Source organism: Ambystoma mexicanum, chromosome 2q (assembly GCF_040938575.1).
Source record: "Ambystoma mexicanum isolate Mex_15411 chromosome 2q, UKY_AmexF1_1, whole genome shotgun sequence".
NCBI classification, from domain to species: Eukaryota; Metazoa; Chordata; class Amphibia; order Caudata; family Ambystomatidae; genus Ambystoma; species Ambystoma mexicanum.
In genome coordinates, this window is record NC_090924.1 from 1,269,966,167 (window position 1) to 1,269,989,323 (window position 23,157).

At 53.6% G+C, this 23,157-nt stretch overlaps 1 protein-coding gene across 2 annotated transcripts in view; it reads left to right on the forward strand.

The window, feature by feature from the left end:
* Positions 1 to 22,898, forward strand: part of CCNB3 (cyclin B3) — a 252,761-nt gene extending 229,863 nt beyond the window's left edge. For both annotated transcript variants that reach the window (XM_069648671.1, XM_069648670.1), the window contains exons 11-12: positions 22,380 to 22,510; positions 22,607 to 22,898. In XM_069648671.1, the coding sequence (XP_069504772.1) occupies positions 22,380 to 22,510; positions 22,607 to 22,676 (201 nt within the window). In that variant the 3' untranslated portion in view covers positions 22,677 to 22,898. The remainder of the gene's footprint in view (positions 1 to 22,379; positions 22,511 to 22,606) is intronic.
* Positions 22,899 to 23,157: the final 259 nt, after the last annotated feature.

Below are 23,157 nucleotides of genomic sequence, written 5' to 3' on the forward strand. Positions count from 1 at the left end.
GAGGACGAGGCAAGTCTGGCGGACCCCGCCGTCGTCGCCAAGGAGGTCAAGGCGGCAAAACCTCATCCAAGCAGGATTGAACCGGCCGTGGGGTCGGGCCCCCACCGAAGCACCCCGGTGGGAGGCCGGCTGGCGAGCTTCGTCAGCGTGTGGGAGTCCATCTCCACCGACCGTTGGGTGCTGGACGCCTTGGCCCGGGGCCACGCGCTCGAGTTCCAGAGAAGGTGCCCGCGCGTCCCCCCCGTGGCCAGGAAAGAACTTCACGTCCCTCAACTTCTCCTGGAGGTAAAAGCGATGCTCAGGAAGGGCGCCATCGAACTCGTCCCAAAGAGGCTTCGGGGCTCCGGAGTCTACTCGAGATACTTCCTCGTGAAGAAGAAGACGGGGGGATGGCGCCCCATCCTGGACCTGCGACGTCTGAACAAGTTCATCAAGGCGCAGAAGTTCCGGATGGTCACCCTCCAGCACGTCCTGGGTCAGCTGGAGGAAGGAGACTTCCTGTCGTCGTTGGATTTGGAGGATGCCTACTTCCATATAAATTCCTCAGGTTTGTGGTCCAAGGGCGTCATTACCAGTTCAAAGCCCTCCCCTTCGGACTACGGTCGGCACCCAGGGTATTCACCAAGTGCCTCGCACCGGTGGCGGCGCAGCTGCGCCGCGAGGGGGTCCACGTCTACCCCTACCTGGACGACTGGCTCATCCGAGCCAAGACGAGGGAGCTCGCCGTGGTTCACACGGCAAGGACGGTCCAACTTCTCACGGACCTGGGATTCTCCGTGAACTACGCCAAATCCCACCTGGTACCCGCGCAAGACGCTCTGTTTCTGGGAGCGAGGCTCAACACAGTGTCCCTTCTGGCCTCCCCGTTGGAGGAGAGGACCAGGACCATCCTGGGCAAGGTGCAGCGGATGTTGGTGGCCGACGCGGCCAAGGTGAGGTCCATCAAGTCCCTCCTCGGAATGATGTCTTCCTGCATCTACCTCATTCCCATGTGCAGGCTCCGGATGCGCCCGTTGCAGGAGTTCCTGGACGCGCGCTGGATCCAAACGACGGGCAGCTTCTAGGAAAGGATCACACTCGACGAGAGTTTCCGACGAGCGATCCGGTGGTGGGGCACCCGCGCGCATCTGACAGCGGGCTTGGACTTCCAGACCCCAGCCCACCAGGAGACCGTGACCACGGATGCCTCCCTGGAAGGGTGGGGAGCGCACACTGAAAATCTGCACGCAAGAGGCCTTTGGCTCCCGACGGAGAAATCCCTACATATCAACGTCCTGGAGCTCCGTACAGTGTTTTGGGCCCTCAGGTCCTTCCTTCCGTCCCTCAAGGGCAAGGTGGTGAGGATCTTCACCGACAACACCACCACCATGTTTTACATCAGGAAACAGGGCGGAACCAGGTCCCCAGCACTGTCCAAGGAGGCGCAGGACCTGTGGCATTGGGCCATCGCCCAAAGGATATTTCTGGTGCCGTTTCATCTGGCAGGGATAAAAAAACACCATCGCCGACTCACTCAGCAGGGAGCTGCGCTCGTGCCACGAGTGGGAGCTACGGCAGGATCTAGTGGATCGCCTCTTCTGACGGTGGGGCACACCCCAGATCGACCTGTTCGCGACGGCGACGAACTCCAAGTGCCGGAGGTTCGCCAGCAGGTTTCCCCAGGCGAGGAGCATGGGCGATGCTTTCTCGTTCCCCTGGGAGGGCCTGTTCCTCTACGCGTTCCCTCCTTTGCCACTGCTAATCCGGCTCGTCAACCAGCTCAAGAGGTCACGGTGCAGGATGATCCTCGTCGCACCTGCGTGGCCGAGGCAGATATGGTTCCCGGACCTTCTGGACTTGTCGGCGTCCCCGCCAATCAAGCTGCCGGTGGACGCGGATCTACTCTCCAGAGAAGGAGGCGCCATCCTCCACCACGACCCGAAATCGCTGAACCTGCAGGCCTGGCTCCTGCAGCGCTAGAGTTTGGAGGATACGACATACCGGCCGACTGCAGAGAGGTTCTTGCAAAGGCCAGGGCGTCCTCGACTCTTAAATGCTACGGACACAAATGGAAGAGGTTCTCTGTCTGGTGCCACGCACAGAAGATTAACCCTCTACGGATTACGGCCCCCCAAGTACTGCCGTACCTGCTGACGCTGGCCAAAGCTGGACTGGCACACGCGTCCATCAAGATTCATCTTGCTGCGATCTCCCGATACACCAGAACCACGGGGCGGACGTCCTTGTGGTCTCATCGTCTGGTGAAAGAGTTCATGAAGGGACTGTTCAGATCGTTCCTGCCGGTGAAGGCTCCGGCCCCGGCGTGGGAGCTCAACGTGGTGCTGACCAAGCTCATGGGACCTCCGTTCGAGCCTCTGCACTCGGCTCCGTTGAAATTTCTGTCGTGGAAAACAGCGTTTCTTGTGGCCATCACCTCCGCACGACGAGTGGGAGAGATCCAGGCCCTTTCCTGCAAGGCCCCGTACTGACTTTTCACGACACGAGGGTAGTGCTCAGGACGCACCCCTCCTTCATGCCCAAGGTACCGTCGGACTTCCATCTTAACGAACCCTTGGTGTTGCCTGTGTTCTTCCCGTCGCCTTCGTCGCCGGCTGAGAGGACTTTGCACTCGCTGGATGTGGCTAGAGCGCTGAAGTTCTACGTGGACCGCACGAAGTGTTTTCGGAAGACGTCACAACTCTTTGTGAACTTTGGACCTGTCAATCAGGGGAAGGCTCTCTCGAAGGCTTCCATTTCCAGATGGCTCTCCGGCTGTATCATGTACTGTCATCGGTTGGCAAACCGACCGCTGCCTGGCCGTCCGAGAGCCCATTCCACCAGAGCGATCGCAGCTACCACGGCGTTCCTATCTGGTGTGCCCCTGCTGGACATATGCAGGGCTGCTACGTGGAGGTCGACGCACACCTTCACGAAATTCTACTGCGTCGACCGGGATTCCAGGGAGGAGTCCAGGGTCGGCCAAGCAGTGCTGCGCAACCTGTTCGCCTGAGGTGAGCCTGGTGAGGAGGTAAGATGCTTAATGTTGAGTTTGATGTGATGCTTAATATTGAGCCTTTGCCACCTCCCGTGGTTGTGCATGTGTGTACTGCTATGTATTCTTTATTCATGAGCATGTGAATCCATGCCAGACCCCATGCTGGAGAAGGAACAAGTTACTTACCTGTAACTGTTGTTCTCCAGCATGGGTCTGGCATGGATTCACATGCGAACCCTCCCGCCTACCCCTCTGCGGCTCTTCACTTGGTCATACTGCCACTTCACGTGCTTCCAAATCTGAAGATGGCTGCCAGAGGTGGGGCTTAGGTAGAGGGCAGTCATTGGCTGTGGTCAGTATGACGCAGAGACCAGTGATTGGTTATTACTACGAAAGTCAGATCAGAAACGAAACTGATACTGGTTTTTTCTTTACCGAGGATTCCCAGCCTGACGACGGGGAATATTCATGAGCATGTGAATCCATGCCAGACCCATGCTGGAGAACAACAGTTACAGGTAAGTAACTTGTTCCTACTTGGTTCCCCACATGCGGCTCCGCATGCGTCCCATGCAAGAGTGGCTCAAAAGCCAGTGCTGTCAGGCCAGCGGCCAATGGCAAGATCTGGTAGTTGTCTCGCCAGCCCTCGTTCTCTCTGCATTGGTGGTCAAAGGAAAACCTCTTGAAGGGGGTGACCTTCACCACCCCTGCAGTGGAAGCCACTCTTGCTACAGACTCATCTCTCACAGGGTGGGGATCCTCTGCTTTAACAGAAAGCGCACAGAGTTTGGTCTCCTCAAGTAGCGTCCAACCATATAAACCTACTGGAGCTATTAGCAGTGTTCAAGGCTTTGAAAGCCTTTCAGGTGCAACTTCAAGGGAAGACAGTGCTGATTCTAACGGACAGCACTACAGCTATGTATTACCTGAACAAACAGGGGAGCACTCGCTATTCACGCGGTTCCAAAACATTTGGATATGGGCTCTCAAACACAAGATGTTTTTGTTGTCGCAACATGTTCCAAGGGAACTCCATCTTCTGGCAGACGTACTCGGCAGAGATTTTCCTCTGCCAGAAGAATACGAATGGTGGCTACACGAAGACATTGTGTCCAACGTCTTTGCAGAATGGGGCTTCCCAGAGATAGACTTGTTCGCAACTCAGGAGAACGCCCAATGCCAACACTACGCCTCCAGGAACCCCCAGAACCGATCCAAGGGGAACGGTCTCTGGATAACATGGTCGGGGAAATTTGTCTACGCTTCGCCTGGGTTAGTCTTCAATTCGCTAAAGGTTCATCTGGCTGCTCTGTCAGCCGACACCACATCACAACGAAAGGTGTCGTGGTGGAAAATACTGGTGGTTAAAGCCTTTATGGAAGGGGTTAAGAGGATTTATCCTCCCATTTCTCACCCAGCCCCTGGATGGGATCTGAATGTGGGTTTGACCAGGCGCATGGGAGCTCCCTTTGAGCCTATGCATAAAGCAAGTCTGAAAGACCTGACCTTATAAAACAGCCTTCCTAATGGCTATCACTTCTATCAGAAGGGTTGGCGAACTACAGGCTTCCTGTTCTAGACCCCTTTGTTACAGTCCACAAAGATAAGGTAGTTCTGTGCACACATCCGAGATTTTCACCTAAAGTCATCTCAAAGTTCCATGTGAACCAATCAGTCGAACTACCCTAATAGCATGGCCGAAAGAAGCCTACACCCACTGGATGTGCGCAGGGCAGTCATGTTCTACCTGGAAAGAACTAAACCACTGAGGAAGACAAAACAATTCTTCATTGTGGCAGCTGGTAGAGAAGGGGATCCTGTCTCTAAATCAGCTATCTCAAGGTGGATTGTCAAATGAATCACTGTTTCTCTCTTGCTAAGAGAGAACTACCCTTCAAGCCTAGAGCACTGGGGCATCCATAGCATTCATTGCAAATGTTCAAAATAAAGGAAGGCGAGGCGCGCACTCCAGGTCCTGGTCAATTAAACCTGTTGCAAAAAATATATATTTCTGGGTTAAATCCCAAAATGAACAAGTTGCTCAGTGTTAACAGGGTTAGATCCCTTCAGCTGCAGTTCTGTTGTCTGTAGTTGTACTCCTTCAAGCGCTTTCTTATCTCAAATAATCATCAGGAAGGCTGAGTTTCATTAGCAGGTGTTACTGATTAGTTCTGGTAGTTGTGAGTGTTTCCAGTACAGGTGACCAGCAACCGACACCCCTCCAATAGCACAAGTCCTTCCCAAGTTTGGAGGAAGGGAGAGAACCATCTTTCTCCAGCATGGGGTCTGGCATGGATTCACATGCTCATGAATATTCCCCGTCGTCAGGCTGGGAATCCTCGGTAAAGAAAAAACCAGTATCAGTTTCGTTTCTGATCTGTCTTTCGTAGTAATAACCAATCACTGGTCTCTGCGTCATACTGACCACAGCCAATGACTGCCCTCTACCCAAGCACCGCCTCTGGCAGCCATCTTCAGATTTTTACCGCACGTTCATGTGTTGGGATCCTCGTGCTATTGCTCTCGAGCGTTAGTGCTATTTTTTCGCGTTTTTTCACAAAAACTCGATTCTTTCGGTCAAAAGAGCCTCAAGCTCCACCGATCCTACATCCGATCAACGGGGACCCGTGTCGGATTCGTCTGCGCCCCTCAAGGGTGAAGATTTCGTCGAGCTACACTTCGGAGGACTCCAGAAGCTTCTCAGGCCCGTCTCGGAGATGGCCCAGGAGAAGGGAAGCTCGACGCCCGGAAAGCTGTTCAGGGTCTGCCCTGGATGCCAGCTGCAGAACGTCTTTAAGGAGGACGAACACTCTTTCTGCCTTTATTGCCTTCATGAGGACAAGACGCACGTGGAGAAGGACTGTGCGTTTTGCGGCAACATGTCGGAACGGACCATGAAGGACTGTCATCAACGTCTCGCCAACTGGCTGGAGGGTAAGAGCCCGTCTGGCGAGAAGAAGAAGAAACCCGAGCGGTCTTCTAAGACCTTTGAGGGCGCCCCGGCGACGGGGGCCCAACATAAGGCTAAGCACCGCGAGTCCGCTGGCACCGGGAGCGCCGAACGGTCGGGCTCTACGGGCGCCAGGCAGGGCGCACCCTCCCCGGCACCATCAACCACGAGCCAACGCTCTGGGTCGGGTAAGAGGAAGGCCGAGCACCCGGCGAAACTCCTGGAGAGGCCCCGGTCGAGCTCTAAGGCAGAGGAGGAGCGTGGCAGTGCCCCCTCCCTCAAGGATAAGGCGGTGAGCGCACCTAAGGTGGTGAAGGCCTTGATCCATCCGACCAAGCCCTCTATCGAGACGGTCGCGGCGGCCCTGGCTCAGCCTGTGGAGGCTGCGCCAGTGGTAGCGACCTCGGGGCCCAGAATCTCCCTGCCTCCTCGGAGGGAGTCTTCTTTTGTGCCCATCGATAGGACCCCCGTGAAACCCCCCGTGGGGAAGAAGAAGGGGGGGCAGGGCGTCGTCGTAGATTCGGCCTCAACCTCAGAAGAGGAGCTGGTCGAGGTCTTAAGCCACGGCCTAGGCGTGGAAGAAGGCCTTCCCGTCGGAATGGACCCCGACGCAGGTGACGACGACTACATCGTCGAGGATACCGACGGGGCCCCTGCTCGCCCGTCGGATTCCCCTCTGCCAGCGCCGCAAGACAACTCGGCGGCCATTTTGTTGGCCATACAGTCCTTATGCTCCGAGATAAGGACGAGACTACCGTTACCGACGGAAGAACCTTTCCCGTCGGGGGATCCAGAACCGGGACCTTCTGGTGTTCCCCCTACCAAGAAAAGAAGGATTCATCCACCACCTCCTTTTCAACCGTCGCGCCCCGTCCAGCCCTCTCCCCCGTCCACCCGAGGGGATGATACGGGGACTGACACGGCAGCGACGGGTACGGACGACGAGGCATACGACGAGGATATTCCGTCGTCGCCTCCCGCCAGGGCTTCTCCGCCCGACGAGATCGGATCTTTCCACTCCATGATCTCCAGGGCTTCCGAGCTTTTCCAACTCTGCCCTGAGGAGAAGAAAAAGGAAGGCTTCCTTTATCAGCGGCGCGAGGCCAAGAGGAAGACGGTCCTCGCAGTGCCTCTGTTGGACGACATTTGGGATGAGGGCCTTTCCCTCCTCAAGAACCCTTCCACGACGCCAGCTAGAAGAGACCGGTAGGAGAAGAAGTACCGGGTCCCGGACACGGCCCCCCTGTGCCTCCGGGCACAGCCTACCCCGGATTCCGTCGTCTCCGCGGCAGCCAGGAAGAAAGCGGGGGGGGGTGCGGCCTCCACATCAACTTCCCCGCCGGACGGCGAGGGAAAGAAATTGGATGCTATGGGACGTAGAGTCATCTCGTCGGCAGCGACGACGATTAAAGCGGCCAACGCCTTGGCTATCGTGGCTCGCTACGACAGGGAGCTCTGGTACAAGATAGCTCCCCTGCTGGATTTTCTGCCGGACGACAAGAGGGCGGAGGCCCTGGAGATCCTGCAGGAAGGTGAGGTGGCCTCGGACCACGCCATCACCGTGGCGACGGACATCGCCGACACTGGGTTCCGCCAGCTGGGCAACGGCGTTTGCCTTCGACGTCGTGGATGGCTCAAAGCTACGGACTTCCGGCAGGACGTCCAGACCAGAGTCCTGGACATGCCCTTCGACGGGAACAACCTGTTTGGGAAGACAGTGGACGATTCCCTTCAGGCCATCAAGGCGGATACTGAGACGGCCCGGGCCCTCGGAGTTCTGCAGCAACGTCGGACGCCCTTTCGGAGCAGCGGAGGCAAGGGCGCCTCCAGAGGTTCCGGCGGCGGTTTCGCTTCCTACCGTCAAGCGGCCCGCTCGTCGTCGCAAGAGGCCTACAGAGGACGAGGCAAGTCTAGCGGACCCCGTCGTCGTCGTCCAGGAGGTCAAGGCGGCAAGGCCGCGTCCAAGCAGGATTGAACCGGCTGTGGGGTCGGGCCCCCACCGGAGCACCCCGGTGGGAGGCCGGCTGGCGGGCTTCGTCAGCGTGTGGGAGTCCATCTCCACCGACCGTTGGGTGCTGGACGCCCTGGCCCGGGGCCACGCGCTCGAGTTTCAAAGAAGGTGCCCGCGTGTCCCCCCCGTGGCCAGGAAAGAACTTCACGTCCCTCAACTTCTCCTGGAGGTAAAGGCGATGCTCACGAAGGGCGCCATCGAAATCGTCCCAAAGAGGCTTCGGGGCTCCGGAGTTTACTCGAGATACTTCCTCGTGAAGAAGAAGACGGGAGGATGGCGCCCCATCCTAGACCTCCGACGTCTGAACAAGTTCATCAAGGCGCAGAAGTTCCGGATGGTCACCCTCCAGCACGTCCTGGGCCAGCTGGAGGAAGGGGATTTCCTGTCGTCGTTGGATTTGGAGGATGCCTACTTCCACATTCCCATCCTAAAGGGGCACCGAAAATTCCTCAGGTTCGTGGTCCAAGGGCGTCATTACCAGTTCAGAGCCCTCCCCTTCGGACTACGGTCGGCACCCAGGGTATTCACCAAGTGCCTCGCACCGGTGGCGGCGCAGCTGCGCCGCGAGGGGATCCACGTCTACCCCTACCTGGACGACTGGCTCATCCGCGCCAAGACGAGGGAACTCGCCGTGGTTCACACGGCAAGGACCGTCCAACTCCTCAAGGACCTGGGATTCTTCGTGAACTACGCCAAATCCCACCTGGTGCCCGCGCAAGTCGCACTGTTTCTCGGAGCGAGGCTCGACACAGTGTCCCTTCTGGCCTCCCCGTCGGAGGAGAGGACCAGGACCATCTTGGGCAAGGTGCAACGGATGTTGGTGGCTGACGCGGCCAAAGTGAGGTCCATCAAGTCCCTCCTCGGGATGATGTCTTCCTGCATCTACCTCATTCCCATGTGCAGGCTCCGGATGCGCCCGTTGCAAGAATTCCTGGATGCGCGCTGGATCCAGACGACGGGCAGCTTCGAGGAAAGGATCAAGCTCGACGAGAACTTCCGACGAGCGATACGGTGGTGGGGCACCCGCGCGCATCTGACGGCGGGCATGGACTTCCAGACCCCAGCCCACCAGGAGACTGTGACTACGGATGCCTCCCTGGAAGGGTGGGGAGCGCACACCGAAAATCTGCACGCAAAGGGACTCTGGCTCCCGACGGAGAAGTCCCTGCATATCAACGTCCTGGAGCTCCGTGCAGTGTTTTGGGCCCTCAGGTCTTTCCTTCCGTCCCTCAAAGGCAAGGTGGTGAGGATCTTCACCGACAACACCACCACCATGTTTTACATCAGGAAACAGGGCGGAACCAGGTCCCCAGCGCTGTCCAAGGAGGCGCAGGGCCTGTGGCATTGGGCCGTCGCCCAAAGGATTTTTCTGGTGCCGTTTCATCTGGCAGGGATAAAAAACACCATCGCCGACTCACTCAGCAGGGAGCTGCGCTCGTGCCACGAGTGGGAACTACGGCAGGATCTGGTGGATCGCCTCTTCCGACGGTGGGGCACACCCCAGATCGACCTGTTCGCGACGGCGACGAACACCAAGTGCCGGAGGTTCGCCAGCAGGTTTCCCCAGACGAGGAGCATGGGCGATGCTTTCTCGTTCCCCTGGGAGGGCCTGTTCCTCTACGCGTTCCCTCCCTTGCCTCTACTAATCCGGCTAGTCAACCTGCTCAAGAGGTCACGGTGCAGGATGATCCTCGTCGCACCCTCGTGGCCGAGGCAGATATGGTTCCCGGACCTTCTGGACTTATCAGCGTCCCCGCCGATCAAGCTGCCGGCGGACGCGGATCTACTCTCCAGGGAAGGAGGCGCCATCCTCCACCACGACCCGAAGTCGCTGAACTTGCAGGCCTGGCTCCTGCAGCGCTAGAGTTTGGAGGATACGACATACCGGCCGACTGCAGAGAGGTTCTTGCAAAGGCCAGGGCGTCCTCGACTCTTAAATGCTACGGGCACAAATGGAAGAGGTTCTCTGTCTGGTGCCACGCACAGAAGATTAACCCTCTACGGATTACGGCCCCCCAAGTACTGCCGTACCTGCTGACGCTGGCCAAAGCTGGACTGGCACACGCGTCCATCAAGATTCATCTTGCTGCGATCTCCCGATACACCAGAACCACGGGGCGGACGTCCTTGTGGTCTCATCGTCTGGTGAAAGAGTTCATGAAGGGACTGTTCAGATCGTTCCCGCCGGTGAAGGCTCCGGCCCCGGCGTGGGAGCTCAACGTGGTGCTGACCAAGCTCATGGGACCTCCGTTCGAGCCTCTGCACTCGGCTCCGTTGAAGTTTCTATCGTGGAAAACTGCTTTTCTTGTGGCCATCACCTCCGCACGACGAGTGGGAGAGATCCAGGCCCTTTCCTGCAAGGCCCCGTACTTGACTTTCCACGACACGAGGGTAGTGCTCAGGACGCACCCCTCCTTCATGCCCAAGGTACCGTCGGAATTCCATCTCAACGAACCCTTGGTGTTGCCTGTATTCTTCCCGTCGCCTTCGTCGCCGGCTGAGAGGACTTTGCACTCGCTGGATGTAGCTAGAGCGCTGAAGTTCTACGTGGACCGCACGAAGTGTTTTCGGAAGACGTCACAACTCTTTGTGAACTTTGGACCTGTTAATCAGGGGAAGGCTCTCTCGAAGGCTTCCATTTCCAGATGGCTCTCCGGCTGTATCATGTATTGTCATCGGTTGGCAAACCGACCTCTGCCCGGCCGTCCGAGAGCCCATTCCACCAGAGCGATCGCAGCTACCACGGCGTTCCTTTCTGGTGTGCCCCTGCTGGACATATGCAGGGCTGCTACGTGGAGGTCGACGCACACCTTCACGAAGTTTTACTGCGTCGATCGGGATTCCAGGGAGGAATCCAGGGTCGGCCAAGCAGTGCTGCGCAACCTGTTCGCCTGAGGTGAGCCTGGTGAGGAGGTAAGATGCTTAATGTTGAGTTGATGCTATGCTTAATGTTGAGCCTTTGCCACCTCCCGTGGTTGTGCATGTGTGTACTGCTATGTATTCTTTATTCATGAGCATGTGAATCCATGCCAGACCCCATGCTGGAGAAGGAACAAGTTACTTACCTGTAACTGTTGTTCTCCAGCATGGGTCTGGCATGGATTCACATGCGAACCCTCCCGCCTACCCCTCTGCGGCTCTTCACTTGGTCATACTGCCACTTCACGTGCTTCCAAATCTGAAGATGGCTGCCAGAGGCGGTGCTTGGGTAGAGGGCAGTCATTGGCTGTGGTCAGTATGACGCAGAGACCAGTGATTGGTTATTACTACGAAAGACAGATCAGAAACGAAACTGATACTGGTTTTTTCTTTACCGAGGATTCCCAGCCTGACGACGGGGAATATTCATGAGCATGTGAATCCATGCCAGACCCATGCTGGAGAACAACAGTTACAGGTAAGTAACTTGTTCCTTATGATTCTCCAAAGTGGGGCACAGTCACTTGCAAATGTTCCCCTTGAGTCCATTTGCAAAGCGGCAACCTGGAGTTCTGTACACATCTTTACAAAACACTACTGCCTAGACACTCATTCTAGGTCTGATTCTCAGGTGGGACAAGCAGTACTAAAACATCTTTTCTCTACTGTTCCTTCTCACAACCCACCTCCAACTCCGGGTACTGCTCGCTAGTCTATGCACAGCATGTGATTCTAAGCAGATTAACAAGCATCAGAAGACATGCATTACTTACCGTAATAGCATTTCTGATGATTGTATCTGCTTAGATTCGCATGCGCCCTCCCTACCTCCCCACTCGGGGTGGAAGGAACATAGACGTCTTACTACTTTCTCTCTTTATGTACTCACTATAGCCTTGGGCTCCCTCGTGGCAGAAAAAATACAATCCAGGGGACCTTTTATGCGTGAGGGATTTTGGGTACACTACACGTCACAATAGGGATAGTGTTACAGACACACCTATGCCGACGTCCCCGAAAGACGAGATGCAGTACTCTGCGGTTACCACTGGATGTCGGATCATATGCACGGCATGTGAATCTAAGCAGATACAATCAGAAATGCTATTACGGTAAGTAATGCATGTCTTCTCCAGCATGGGTCTGGCATGGATTCACATGCAAACACTCTTAGAACTCTCTGCGATATGCGGCTCTTCTTGGTCATACTGGGCCAGAGGAGGGGCTTAGGGAGAGGGCAGTCATTGTTTGGGGCAGTAACCCAGGTACAGTGATTGGTTTAGAGGACAAATAGTTTGTATGTGAAAGTGAAGTTTTTTCTTTTACCGAGAAGTCCCAGCCTGACGGAATTTTCATGAGCATGTGAATCAATGCCCAACCCATGCTGGAGAACAATAGTTAGAGGTAAGTAAGTTCCTTATTAGCATCGGTCTCAATGTGGTCCGGAATCCCGCTGACCGACCTCTGCAGAGCCGCTACTTGAGCAGTGCCGCACATATTCGTAAGGCACTAGAAGGACAGGACAAAGCAGAAGCTAGGTTGGCGAGCTGTACTGCAGCACCTTTTACAGTAAGGTATGTCGTCCTCCCTTTACACCGCCTATTGTGCATGTGACTGCGATCTACTCGATTCAAAGCATGTGAAACCATGAAAGATCCAATGCTGGCAAAGGAGTAAGTTAATTACCTGGAACTCCTGTTAACCAGCATTGATGGCTTTCATGGATTCACATGCACCCACCTCTGCCCCAGTTTGAAAGTCTAAATTCTCCAGCATGGGGTCTGGCATGGATTCACATGCTCATGAATATTCCCCGTCGTCAGGCTGGGAATCCTCGGTAAAGAAAAATCAGTGTCAGTTTCGTTTCTGATCTGTCTTTCGTAGTAGTAACCAATCACTGATCTCTGCGTCATACTGACCACAGCCAATGACTACCATCTCCCTAAGCCCCGCCTCTGGCATCCATCTTCAGATTTTTACTGCACGTTCAAGTGTTGGGATCCTCGTGCTATTGCTCTCGAGCTTTAGTGCGTTTTTCGCGCTTTTTCATAGGAAAATTTCGGTCAAAAGAGCCTCAAGCTCCACCGTTTCTTTATCCAATCAACGGGGACCCGTGTCGGATTCTTCTACACCCCTCAAGGGTGAAGATTTCGTCGAGCCATGCTTTTGGAGGACTCCAGAAGTTTCTCAGGCCCATCTCGGACATGGCCCAGGAGAAGGGAAGCTCGACGTCCGGAAAGCTGTTCATGGTCTGCCCTGGATGCCAAATTCAGAATGTCTTCAAGGAGGACGAACACTCCCTTTGCCTCTGCTGCCTGCATGAGGACAAGACGCACGTGGAGAAGGACTGTGCGTTTTGCGGCAACATGTCGGAGCGGACCATGAAGGACCGCCATCTGCGTCTCGCCAACTGGCTGGAAGGGAAGAGCCCGTCAGGTGAGAAAAAGAAGTCCAAGCGGTCTTCTAAGACCTTTGAGGGCGCCCCGGCGACGGGGGCCCCAACAGAAGGCCAAGCACCGCAAGTCCGCTGGCACCGGGAGCGCCGAACGGTCGGGCTCTTTGGTTGCCAGGCAGGGCGCAACCTCCCCGGCGCCATCATCCACAAGCCAACGCTCTGGCTCGGGTAAGAGGAAGTCCGAGCACCCGGCGAAGCTTCTGGAGAGGCCCCAGTCGAGCTCGAAGGCCCCAACGGAGGGGGAGCGAGGCGGTGACCCTCCCCCCAAGGAGAAGGCGGTGAGCGCACCTAAGGTGGTGAAAGCCTTGATCCACCCTGCCAAGGCCTCTATCGAGACAGTCGCGGCGGCCCTGGCTCAGCCTGTGGAGGCTACACCAGTGGAGGCGACCTCGGGGGCCCAGAGTCTCCCTGCCACCGTGGATGGAGTCAACTTTCAAGCCCATCGACAGAACCCCTTGAAACCTCCGATGGAGAAGAAAAAAGGGGGGCAGGAGGTCGTCGTGGATTCGGCCTCAACCTCTGAAGAGGAGCTGATCGAAGTCTTAAGCCACGGCATTGGCGTGGAAGAAGACCAGCCCGTCGGGAGGGACCCCGACGTAGGAGACGACGAGAACATCGAGGGTGCCGACGAGGCTCCTGATCGCCCGTCGGAATCCCCTCAACCAGTGCCGCAAGACAACTCGGCGGCCATTTTGTTGGCTATACAGTCCTTATGCTCGGAGATAAGGACGAGATTGCCGTTACCACCAACGGAGGAACCGCTCCCTACGGGGGACCCGGAGCCAGGCCCTTCTGGGAGCCCTCCTCCTAAGAGAAGGATTCATCCTCCACCTCCTTTTCAACCATCGCGCCCTGCTCAGCCCTCCTCCCCGTCCACGACCCGTGGGGATGATACGGGGACAGACACGGCCGCGACGGGTACAGACGACTAGGTTTACGAGGATCTTCCGTTGTCACCTCCTCCCCGGGCTTCCCCGTCCGACGAGATTGGATTATTTCATGCCATGATCGCCAGGGCATCCAAGCTTTTCCAGCTCTGCCCGGAAGAGAAGGAAGGTTTCCTTTATCAACGGCGCGAGACCAAGAGGAAGACGGTCCTCGCTGTACCTCTACTGGACGAGATCTGGGATGAGGGTCTCGCCCTCCTCAAGAACCCATCCACAACGCCCGCGAGAAGGGATCGGTACGAGAAGTACCGGGTCCCGGACGCGGCCCCCTTGTGCCTTCGGGCACAGCCAACCCCGGACTCTGTCGTCTCTGCAGCGGCCAGGAAGAAAGCAGGGGGGGCTTCGGCCTCTACGTCAACCCCCCCCCCCAGACGGCGAGGGAAAGAAATTGGACACAATGGGACGCAGAGTCATCTCATCGGCAGCGACGACGATTAAGGCTGCCAACGCCTTGGCTATCGTAGCCCGCTACGACAGGGAGTTGTGGTACAAGATCGCACCCCTGCTGGACTTCCTACCGGACGACAAGGAGGCTGAGGCCCTAGAGATCTTGCAGGAAGGAGAAGTGGCGTCGGACCACGCCATTACGATAGCGATGGACATCGCTGACACTGGGTTTTGCCAGTTGGGCAACGGCGTGTGCCTTAGACGGCGTGGATGGCTCAAGGCAACGGACTTCCGGCAGGATGTGCAGACCAGAGTTTTGGACATGCCGTTCGACAGGCGCAACCTGTTTGGGGAAAACAGTGGACGATTCCCTACAAGCCATCAAGACGGAGACGGCCCGGGTTCTCCAGCAACGACGGCTGCCCTTTCGGAGCGCCGGGGGCAAGCAGGGTGCCTCCAAAGGTTCCGGCGGCGGATATTCCACCTACCGTCAAGCGGCCCGTTCGTCGTCACAGGAAGCCTACAGGGGACGAGGCAAGTCGGGCAGACCCCGCCGTCGTCGCCAGGGAGGACAAGGCGGCAAAGCCTAGTTGAAGCAGGACTGAACCAGCCGTGGGGTCGGGCCCCCACCGAAGCATCCCGGTGGGAGGCCGGCTGGCGAACTTCGTCAGCGTGTGGGAGTCCATCTCCACCGACCGTTAGGTGCTGGACGCCCTGGCCCAGGGTCACGCGCTCGAGTTTCTAAAGAAGTGCCCGCGTGTTCCCCCCCCCCCGTGGCCAGGAAGGAACATCACGTCCCTCAACTTCTCTTGGAGGTAAAGGCGATGCTCAAGAAGTTTCGGGGCTCCGAAGTTTCGGGGCTCCGGAGTTTACTCAAGATACTTCCTCGTGAAGAAGACCGGAGGATGGCGTCCCATCCTGGACCTACGACGACTGAACAAATTCATCAAGGCACAGAAGTTCCGGATGGTCACCCTCCAGCACGTCCTGGGTCAGCTGGAGGAGGGCGATTTCCTGTCGTCGTTGGATTTGGAGGATGCTTACTTCCATATCCCCATCCTAAAGGGACACCGAAAGTTTCTCAGGTTCGTGGTCCAAGGGCGTCACTACCAGTTCAGAGCCCTCCCCTTCGGATTGAGGTCAGGACCCAGGGTGTTCACCAAGTGCCTCGCACCGGTGGCAGCGCGGCTGCGCCTGGAGGGGATCCACGTCTACCCCTACCTGGACGACTGGCTCATCCGAGCAAAGACAAGGGAGCTCGCCGCGGAGCACACAGCGAGGACCGTCCAACTACTCACGGACCTGGGATTCTCCATAAACTACGCCAAGTCCCACCTGGTGCCGCGCAAGACGCACTGTTTCTGGGAGCGAAACTCGACACAGTGGCGCTTCTGGCCTTTCCGTCGGAGGAAAGGACGAGGGCCATCTTGGGCAAGGTGCAGCGGATGCTGGTTGCGGAAGCGGCCAGGGTGAGGTCCATCAAATCCCTCCTCAGAATGTCGTCTTGCATTTATCTCCTCCGCCTGTGCAGGCTTCGGATGCGCCCGTTACAGGAGTTCCTGGACGCTCGCTGGATCCAGACGACGGGCAGCTTCGAGGACAGGATCACACTCGATGAGAGCTTCCGACGAGCGATCCGGTGGTGGGGCACCTGCGCGCATCTGACGGCGGGCATGGACTCCCAGACCCCGGGGCCACCAGAAGACGGTGACCACGGATGCCTCCCTGGAAGGGTGGGGAGCACACACCGAAAATCTGCACGCGAGAGGCCTTTGGCTTCCGGCGGAGAAGTCCCTCCATATCATCGTCCTGGAGCTCCGTGCAGTGGTTTGGGCCCTCAGTTCCTTTCTTCCATCCCTCAAGGGCAAGGTGGTGAGGATCTTCACCGACAACACCACCACCACGTTCTACATCAGGAAGCAGGGCGGTACCAGATCCCCAGCCCTGTCCAAGGAGGCGCAGGATCTGTGGCATTGGGCCGTCGCCCAAAGGATGTTTCTGGTGCCGTTTCATCTGGCAGGAATAAAAAACACCATCGCCGACTCGCTCAGCAGAGAGCTGCGCTCGTGACAAGTCGGAACTGCGACAGGATCTAGTGGACCGCCTCTTCCGACGGTGGGGCACACCCCAGATCGATCTGTTCGCGGCGAACTCCAAGTGCCGGAGGTTCGCCAGCAGGTTTCCCCAGCTGAGGAGCATAGGCGATGCTTTCTAGTTTCCCTGGGAGGGCCTGTTTCTATACGCGTTCCCCCCCATTGTCGTTGCTGATCCGGCTCATCCATCAGCTCAAGAGGTCACGGTGCAGAATGATCCTCGTTGCACCTGCGTGGCCGAGGCAGATATGGTTCCCGGACCTTATGAACTTGTCAGCGTCCCTGTCAATCAAGCTGCCAGTGGACGCGGATCTTCTCTCCAGGGAAGGAGGCGCCATCCTCCATCACGACCCGAAGTCGCTGAACTTGCAGGCCTGGCTCCTGCAGCGTTAGAGTTTGGAGGTTACGACATACCGGCCGACTGCAGAGAGGTTCTTGCAAAGGCCAGGGCGTCCTCCACTCTTAAATGCTACGGACACAAATGCAAGAGGTTCTCTGTCTGGTGCCACGCACAGAAGATTAACCCTCTACGGATTACGGCTCCTCAAGTACTGCCGTACGTACTGACGCTGGCCAAGGCTGGACTGGCGCACGCTTCCATCAAGATTCATCTTGCTGCGATCTCCCGATACACCAGAACCACGGGACGGACGTCTTTGTGGTCTCATCGTCTGGTGAAAGAATTCATGAAGGGACTGTTCAGATCGTTCCCGCCGGTGAAGGCTCCGGCCCCGGCGTGGGAGCTCAACGTGGTGCTGACCAAGCTCATGGGACCTCCGTTCGAGCCTCTGCACTCAGCTCCGTTGAAGATCTTGTCGTGGAAAACAGCGTTTCTTGTGGCCATCACCTCCGCACGACCGGTGGGAGAGATACAGGCCCTTTCCTGCAAGCCCCTGTACTTGACTTTTCACGACACGAGGGTAGTGCTCTGGACGCACCCCTCCTTCATGCCCAAGGTGCCGTCGGACTTCCACCTCAACGAACCCTTGGTGTTGCCTGTTTTCTTCCCGTCGCCGGCTGAAAGGACTTTGCACTCGCTGGATGTGGCTAGAGTGCTGAAGTTCTACGTGGACCGCACGAAGAGTTTTCGGAAGACGTCACAACTTTTTGTGAACTTTGGACCTGTCAATCAGGGGAAGGCTCTATCAAAGGCTTCCAATTCCAGATGGCTCTCCGGCTGTATCATGTACTGTCATCGGTTGGCAAACCGACCGCTGCCCGGCCGTCCGAGAGCCCATTCCACCAGAGCGATCGCAGCTAACACTGCGTTCCTATCTGGTGTGCCCCTGCTGGACATCTGCAGGGCTGCTTCGTGGAGGTCGACGCACACCTTCACGAAATTCTACTGCGTCGACCGGGATTCCAGGGAGGAGTCCAGGGTCGGCCAAGCAGTGCTGCGCAACCTGTTCGCCTAAGGTGAGCCTGGTGAGAAGGTAAGAGATGCTTAATGTTGAGTTGTATTGCTTAATGTTGAGCCTGTTGCCACCTCCCGTGGTTGTGCATGTGTGTACTGCTATGTATTCTTTTATTCATGAGCATGTGAATCCATGCTAGACCCCATGCTGGAGAAGGAACAAGTTACTTACCTGTAACTGTTCTCCAGCATGGGTCTGGCATGGATTCACATGCGAACCCTCCCGCCTACCCCTTTACGGCTCTTCACTTAGTCATACTGCCACTTCACGTGCTACAAGATCTGAAGATGGATGCCAGAGGCGGGGCTTAGGGAGATGGCAGTCATTGGCTGTGGTCAGTATGACGCAGAGATCAGTGATTGGTTATTACTACGAAAGACAGATCAGAAACGAAACTGATACTGATTTTTCTTTACCGAGGATTCCCAGCCTGACGACGGGGAATATCCATGAGCATGTGAATCCATGCCAGACCCATGCTGGAGAACAACAGTTACAGGTAAGTAACTTGTTCCTTAGAAGTAGTCCCTGGTAAGACTCTGAAAATGGCCTCCAGGGAGGGGCTAGATACTCATGTCTTATTGGTTGTGTAAGTTACTTCAATCAAGCACTCCAACTAAGTCAATGCTTAGGATGGGATGCCCAATGGAAGCCCTTATTTATATATTTTTATGTCAAAGTTCTTTAAATCTGGATGATGAACCCTTATATATAACGCCCCTCTCTTTGAATCTCCCCGACCTCACTGAGCCAAGAAGTAGGTTTGTTTTGCAAATAAAGTTTTTTTGAAGAATTGAATAATATATCACACTTTTATGAATAGAATAATATCTGAATAGCACACTTATGAGTATGAACAGTGATCATCAATGGGTAATATTACAATATCAACAATCTCTTTAATCAGTTAGGAGTAGGAATAGGAAGGATAAGGTAGCAGAGAATACTTTGTATGATTCAAGGAAATGCAATGATGGGAAAGAATGCAACACAGAAATAAACGTGATATGATTTCCACAAAAGACAATAGGATCACTCTTTCCCCTGTGACTACTCACTCCCCCACTATGCAATATGAATGGAAATGAGGGCACACAGGTTTCAGGAATACAATCAACAATGCAGTTCAATCCCAGTCCCCCCAGGAAGCTTAGCGAGAACAGGTATGATTTTAAAACTGGCAAAAATGCTTTTGAATGTGATTGCAATGAATGGGAAAGTATGCTAAAGTGATTTTAATTCACTAAAGGATACGCGAGAGTTGCTTTGGTTCAGGTCAACACTAGCAATGATTCATGAATGATTATCAGATTGAAAAGGAATTTTAGCAGTTGAAAACTGCTATTTTGACATGTGGTGAAATTGAGCTAAATTGCAATTTGCAGCAATTTTTCCACGTGCGGGAAACGCAATTGCTGAAAAACGGAATTGGAATGTCGTTTTAGGTTCGTTGGAAAGCTTAGGATCTTGGCTTCAAAATGACGGTTCTAGGAAGAGGTTTTTTATGTGAAGGTAGATTTTTCAGAAACAGTCAAGATTTCAAAATGACACTGCGCTTTACAGATTAGGAATCAATGTGGACTCTAAGGGCTATGAAACTACAAGATACCCAACAAGACAACCACCAGAAACAGGGCGCCTTCTGTTCTGATTGTTGTGGGTTAAGACACTTGAAAAATATCAGCGCATAGATGATCGCTACAATTTATCAAGAATTATGTGGAGGAGAGGAGAATTTAGGATAGACAAGAGGTCCTATAATGCAGTTCTGGGCAGGTTGAAATGGATGGAATGGGATTACTTCAACGAAGATTGGTTACGTACAGTTCTAGTCTGGATACTCACTCCCATGGCTTTGGAATGGAGTGGGCCCCGTCAAAGATCTGGTCCAGGGTTTGGCTGGGATTCTCTCTCGCCACCGGACGGGTCTCAGGCACTCTGGTCTCAGCTCTCCGCAAGGCACTAGGATCTGCACGGCCTCTTGGACTGGATCTGACTGGTTCTGGATACAGCTCTGCTCTCTGGATCTGGGTTCTAGCACAGGGTTCTTAGCTAGAAGCAGAACAGCGCAGCCAGGCTGTTGGATTTTGGTTAGGTCCCGTGGAAGTTTAGGGCTTAGGATCAGGTAGCAAAAGATTCTGAGGCCTCTGAAAAAGGTTCAGCTTGTGGTTTAGGCCTCTGCTTCAAGGTTCTAGAGTCTATCTGGACATTGTCTGGATCTGGTCTGGATCTTCTTGCTGGGTGCTTCGCCAAGAAATCAGTTGAGTAGTGGAAGTGGAAAAGTGTGTCCTATCTGTCCTCAGCAGTCCCTATTTATGCATTTCCAAAGTGGGTGGGGAGGCTGATTCTACAATGCCCAACCTTCTAACGATCTGATAGGTCATAGGATTTCCTGTCTCCTGATTGGAGAAAGGATCAGCGTGTCATCCTGTGTCTTTATGGCTTAGGGAAAAAACATCCCCTTTGTCTCTGTACAGTATATCTTATTTTTCATAAAACACATTTACAATATACACAACTTGTTAATACTACATAAATCACATGACAGATTAACTGAAGGTACATTTCTGTTCAACTCTCATCCTCCTAAGAGCTTTGGTTGTGAAATGACATATTTTTTGCGGGTTTCTCAATATTAGTTCTGCACCAATTTTTAGACATGCATGCACACCATCTGGGCACATTTCTGTAATTTTATTGTTCATAGCATAAACACAGTGGCTACAATATGAATAATTCTGTGGTTTGGTCTCAGAACATCGCACGGAGTCCAGCTTGGTCTTCAACTGTGAGCGAATTTTTCATTTTAACAATCTGTTTCACATTTTTGTTAGTTTGGTGCAGTTTGTTATAAGCATTTTTCTAAAATGTACATTTGCTGTGCTTTCTGAATCCACACAATGGTTTGTCTCCGCCTCCAAGTTCTGGGCTGACTCGGAGGTCACATGTCTCTCCTTCCTGCCAGCAGTTTGTGGTCAGTCACACCCAAATTAGCATTTTCTATTCAGCCCAAGGATTCCTTTGTCTGCATGAGAGCAACAGGCCAGGGTGCCACTCCCAGTTCCTTTTGACACTAGCCTGTCAATCTCTTAGCCAAGGGCAGGGGGGGGGGGGAGTCTCCTTTGTCCAGGGAGAAGGTGTGGAATTTGTTTGAACACAGTATGGGAAACTTTAACTCTTAACCCAATGTCTAAAAATTGTCTTTTCTTCTAATATAACTCACATTTTTAACACATACATTAAACAATTTCTTGCTTCAAGCCTTTTCAGATTATAGTTTTAAATTGTATCCACCTCTTAGCAAGTCTTTCTTTGGCATAGTTGAGTTACCAAAATGGTTTTAAAACGCCGGCTTCTGGTAGAGGTGAGTTACGGTATTACACCCATCTTTGACAGATTTCTTCAAGCACGCAATCCTCAAAAGTATACTTTGTTCAGATATAGATACACTTCTGTGGACCATATATTTATATAGATTCTTGCAGGAGAATGATGTTGACCACCCAACAAGGAGGTTGGATCTTTTTGGGTGGTTTGTAAGCCATGATTTATACAAATTCGACGATTGTTGAAACCAGCTCAGTTTCTTTGGCAATGATTTTGCTCTGTGAGCAGCCAAATGATGGGTTTCGGCAGTGGTCTCCTGTGTTACCACTGACATAGGAAAAAGTAGATGGTGGCCTATTTTTCAGGTTTTCACTGCGCACTTTCTGGTGACTTCTGGACAGCAGCATGCTTTCCGGGGCCCATTATGATTCTGCTGCCAGCAATGCACAGTGATGTTGTAGGGCTTGGATTAGTGGGTTAAGACATCCCACAGTTGGGGCTGAATACACCCAAAAGGACATGGATCGAATACAAACTGGTGCTGTTTTTCCTTCATGATATAATGTAACGTGCATTCCCACCCTGACTGGGAATAGTCGAAGAAGGGGAATCCATGAAGGGTACCAATGCTGGAATACAGGAACGTACTCCTTCCCGTCCATAGTAAAAATGTATGAGGGCACGCTTCTATTTTTTTTGGACTATTGCTTTAATTGTCTGGCAAGTTTCATCCTCTTAATACAGCATTCTGGAGGTGTATATGACCACTTGGTTTATAAAAACAGTCAGACCTTCCTCTGGCAATGTGGTTAGTCTTTGTTTTAAAGGCATAGGCTACCGGAAAAGATTGTATTTTTTTTTTCCCCCTTCCAGATTGTAATCCTTTTTTCTTTGTTTTTAGACTCCCACCTTGTCGCATTACAGCGGGTATAAAGCTGCAGATCTCATCCCACTGGTGAAAAGACTGAACTGCCTTCTTACTTATCAGAAAGATGAGAAGCTTAAGGCTGTTCGAAATAAATACACTCACAAGTAAGACAATTATTGCGTGTACTGAGACTGTTTGGGCCTATGAAATAAGCTTCAGTCGGTTGAATATTTTGATCTAATTTAATTTCTTTTTCTTAGGGTCTTCTTTGAAGTTGCCAAAATGCCACCCTTGGACATACTGAGTCTGGAAGACGCCCTAAAGAGTTAACCTTACTGCAGCAGTACCTAGGCTCGGCCAACTTTGTAAATAGATTGTAAATGCTTATATGTTTAAATATTTCAATTGTTTTTGTCTTAAGTTAAATGTAAGTTGTTGTAAATATTTTATTATTCACATAATGAATTTATAGACCACATATAAATTGTCAAGATGACTTTGTCAATTTTGTACAAAAAAAAGGAGGCTGTAAAATAAAATATGTGAAGTCTATTAAGTGAACAGTGATTTTAATACAATCCAAGAAATGCTCCAGTCTATTGCCTACAGCAGGCGTTCCTTCTTTTAGGGGGATCACTTTGTGGGTCCGTCTGTTGGGCAGTAACCTTCCTGGCATTTCAAACGCACAAGGTAATGTCTGTCCACTGGACAAGGTTTGTTTTTTGTTTCCAATTGCACCTTTTTGCGGTGTTCATGCATTCCCACACCCTATAATCCTACATCCAGTCCAAATCACACATACACTGGATCC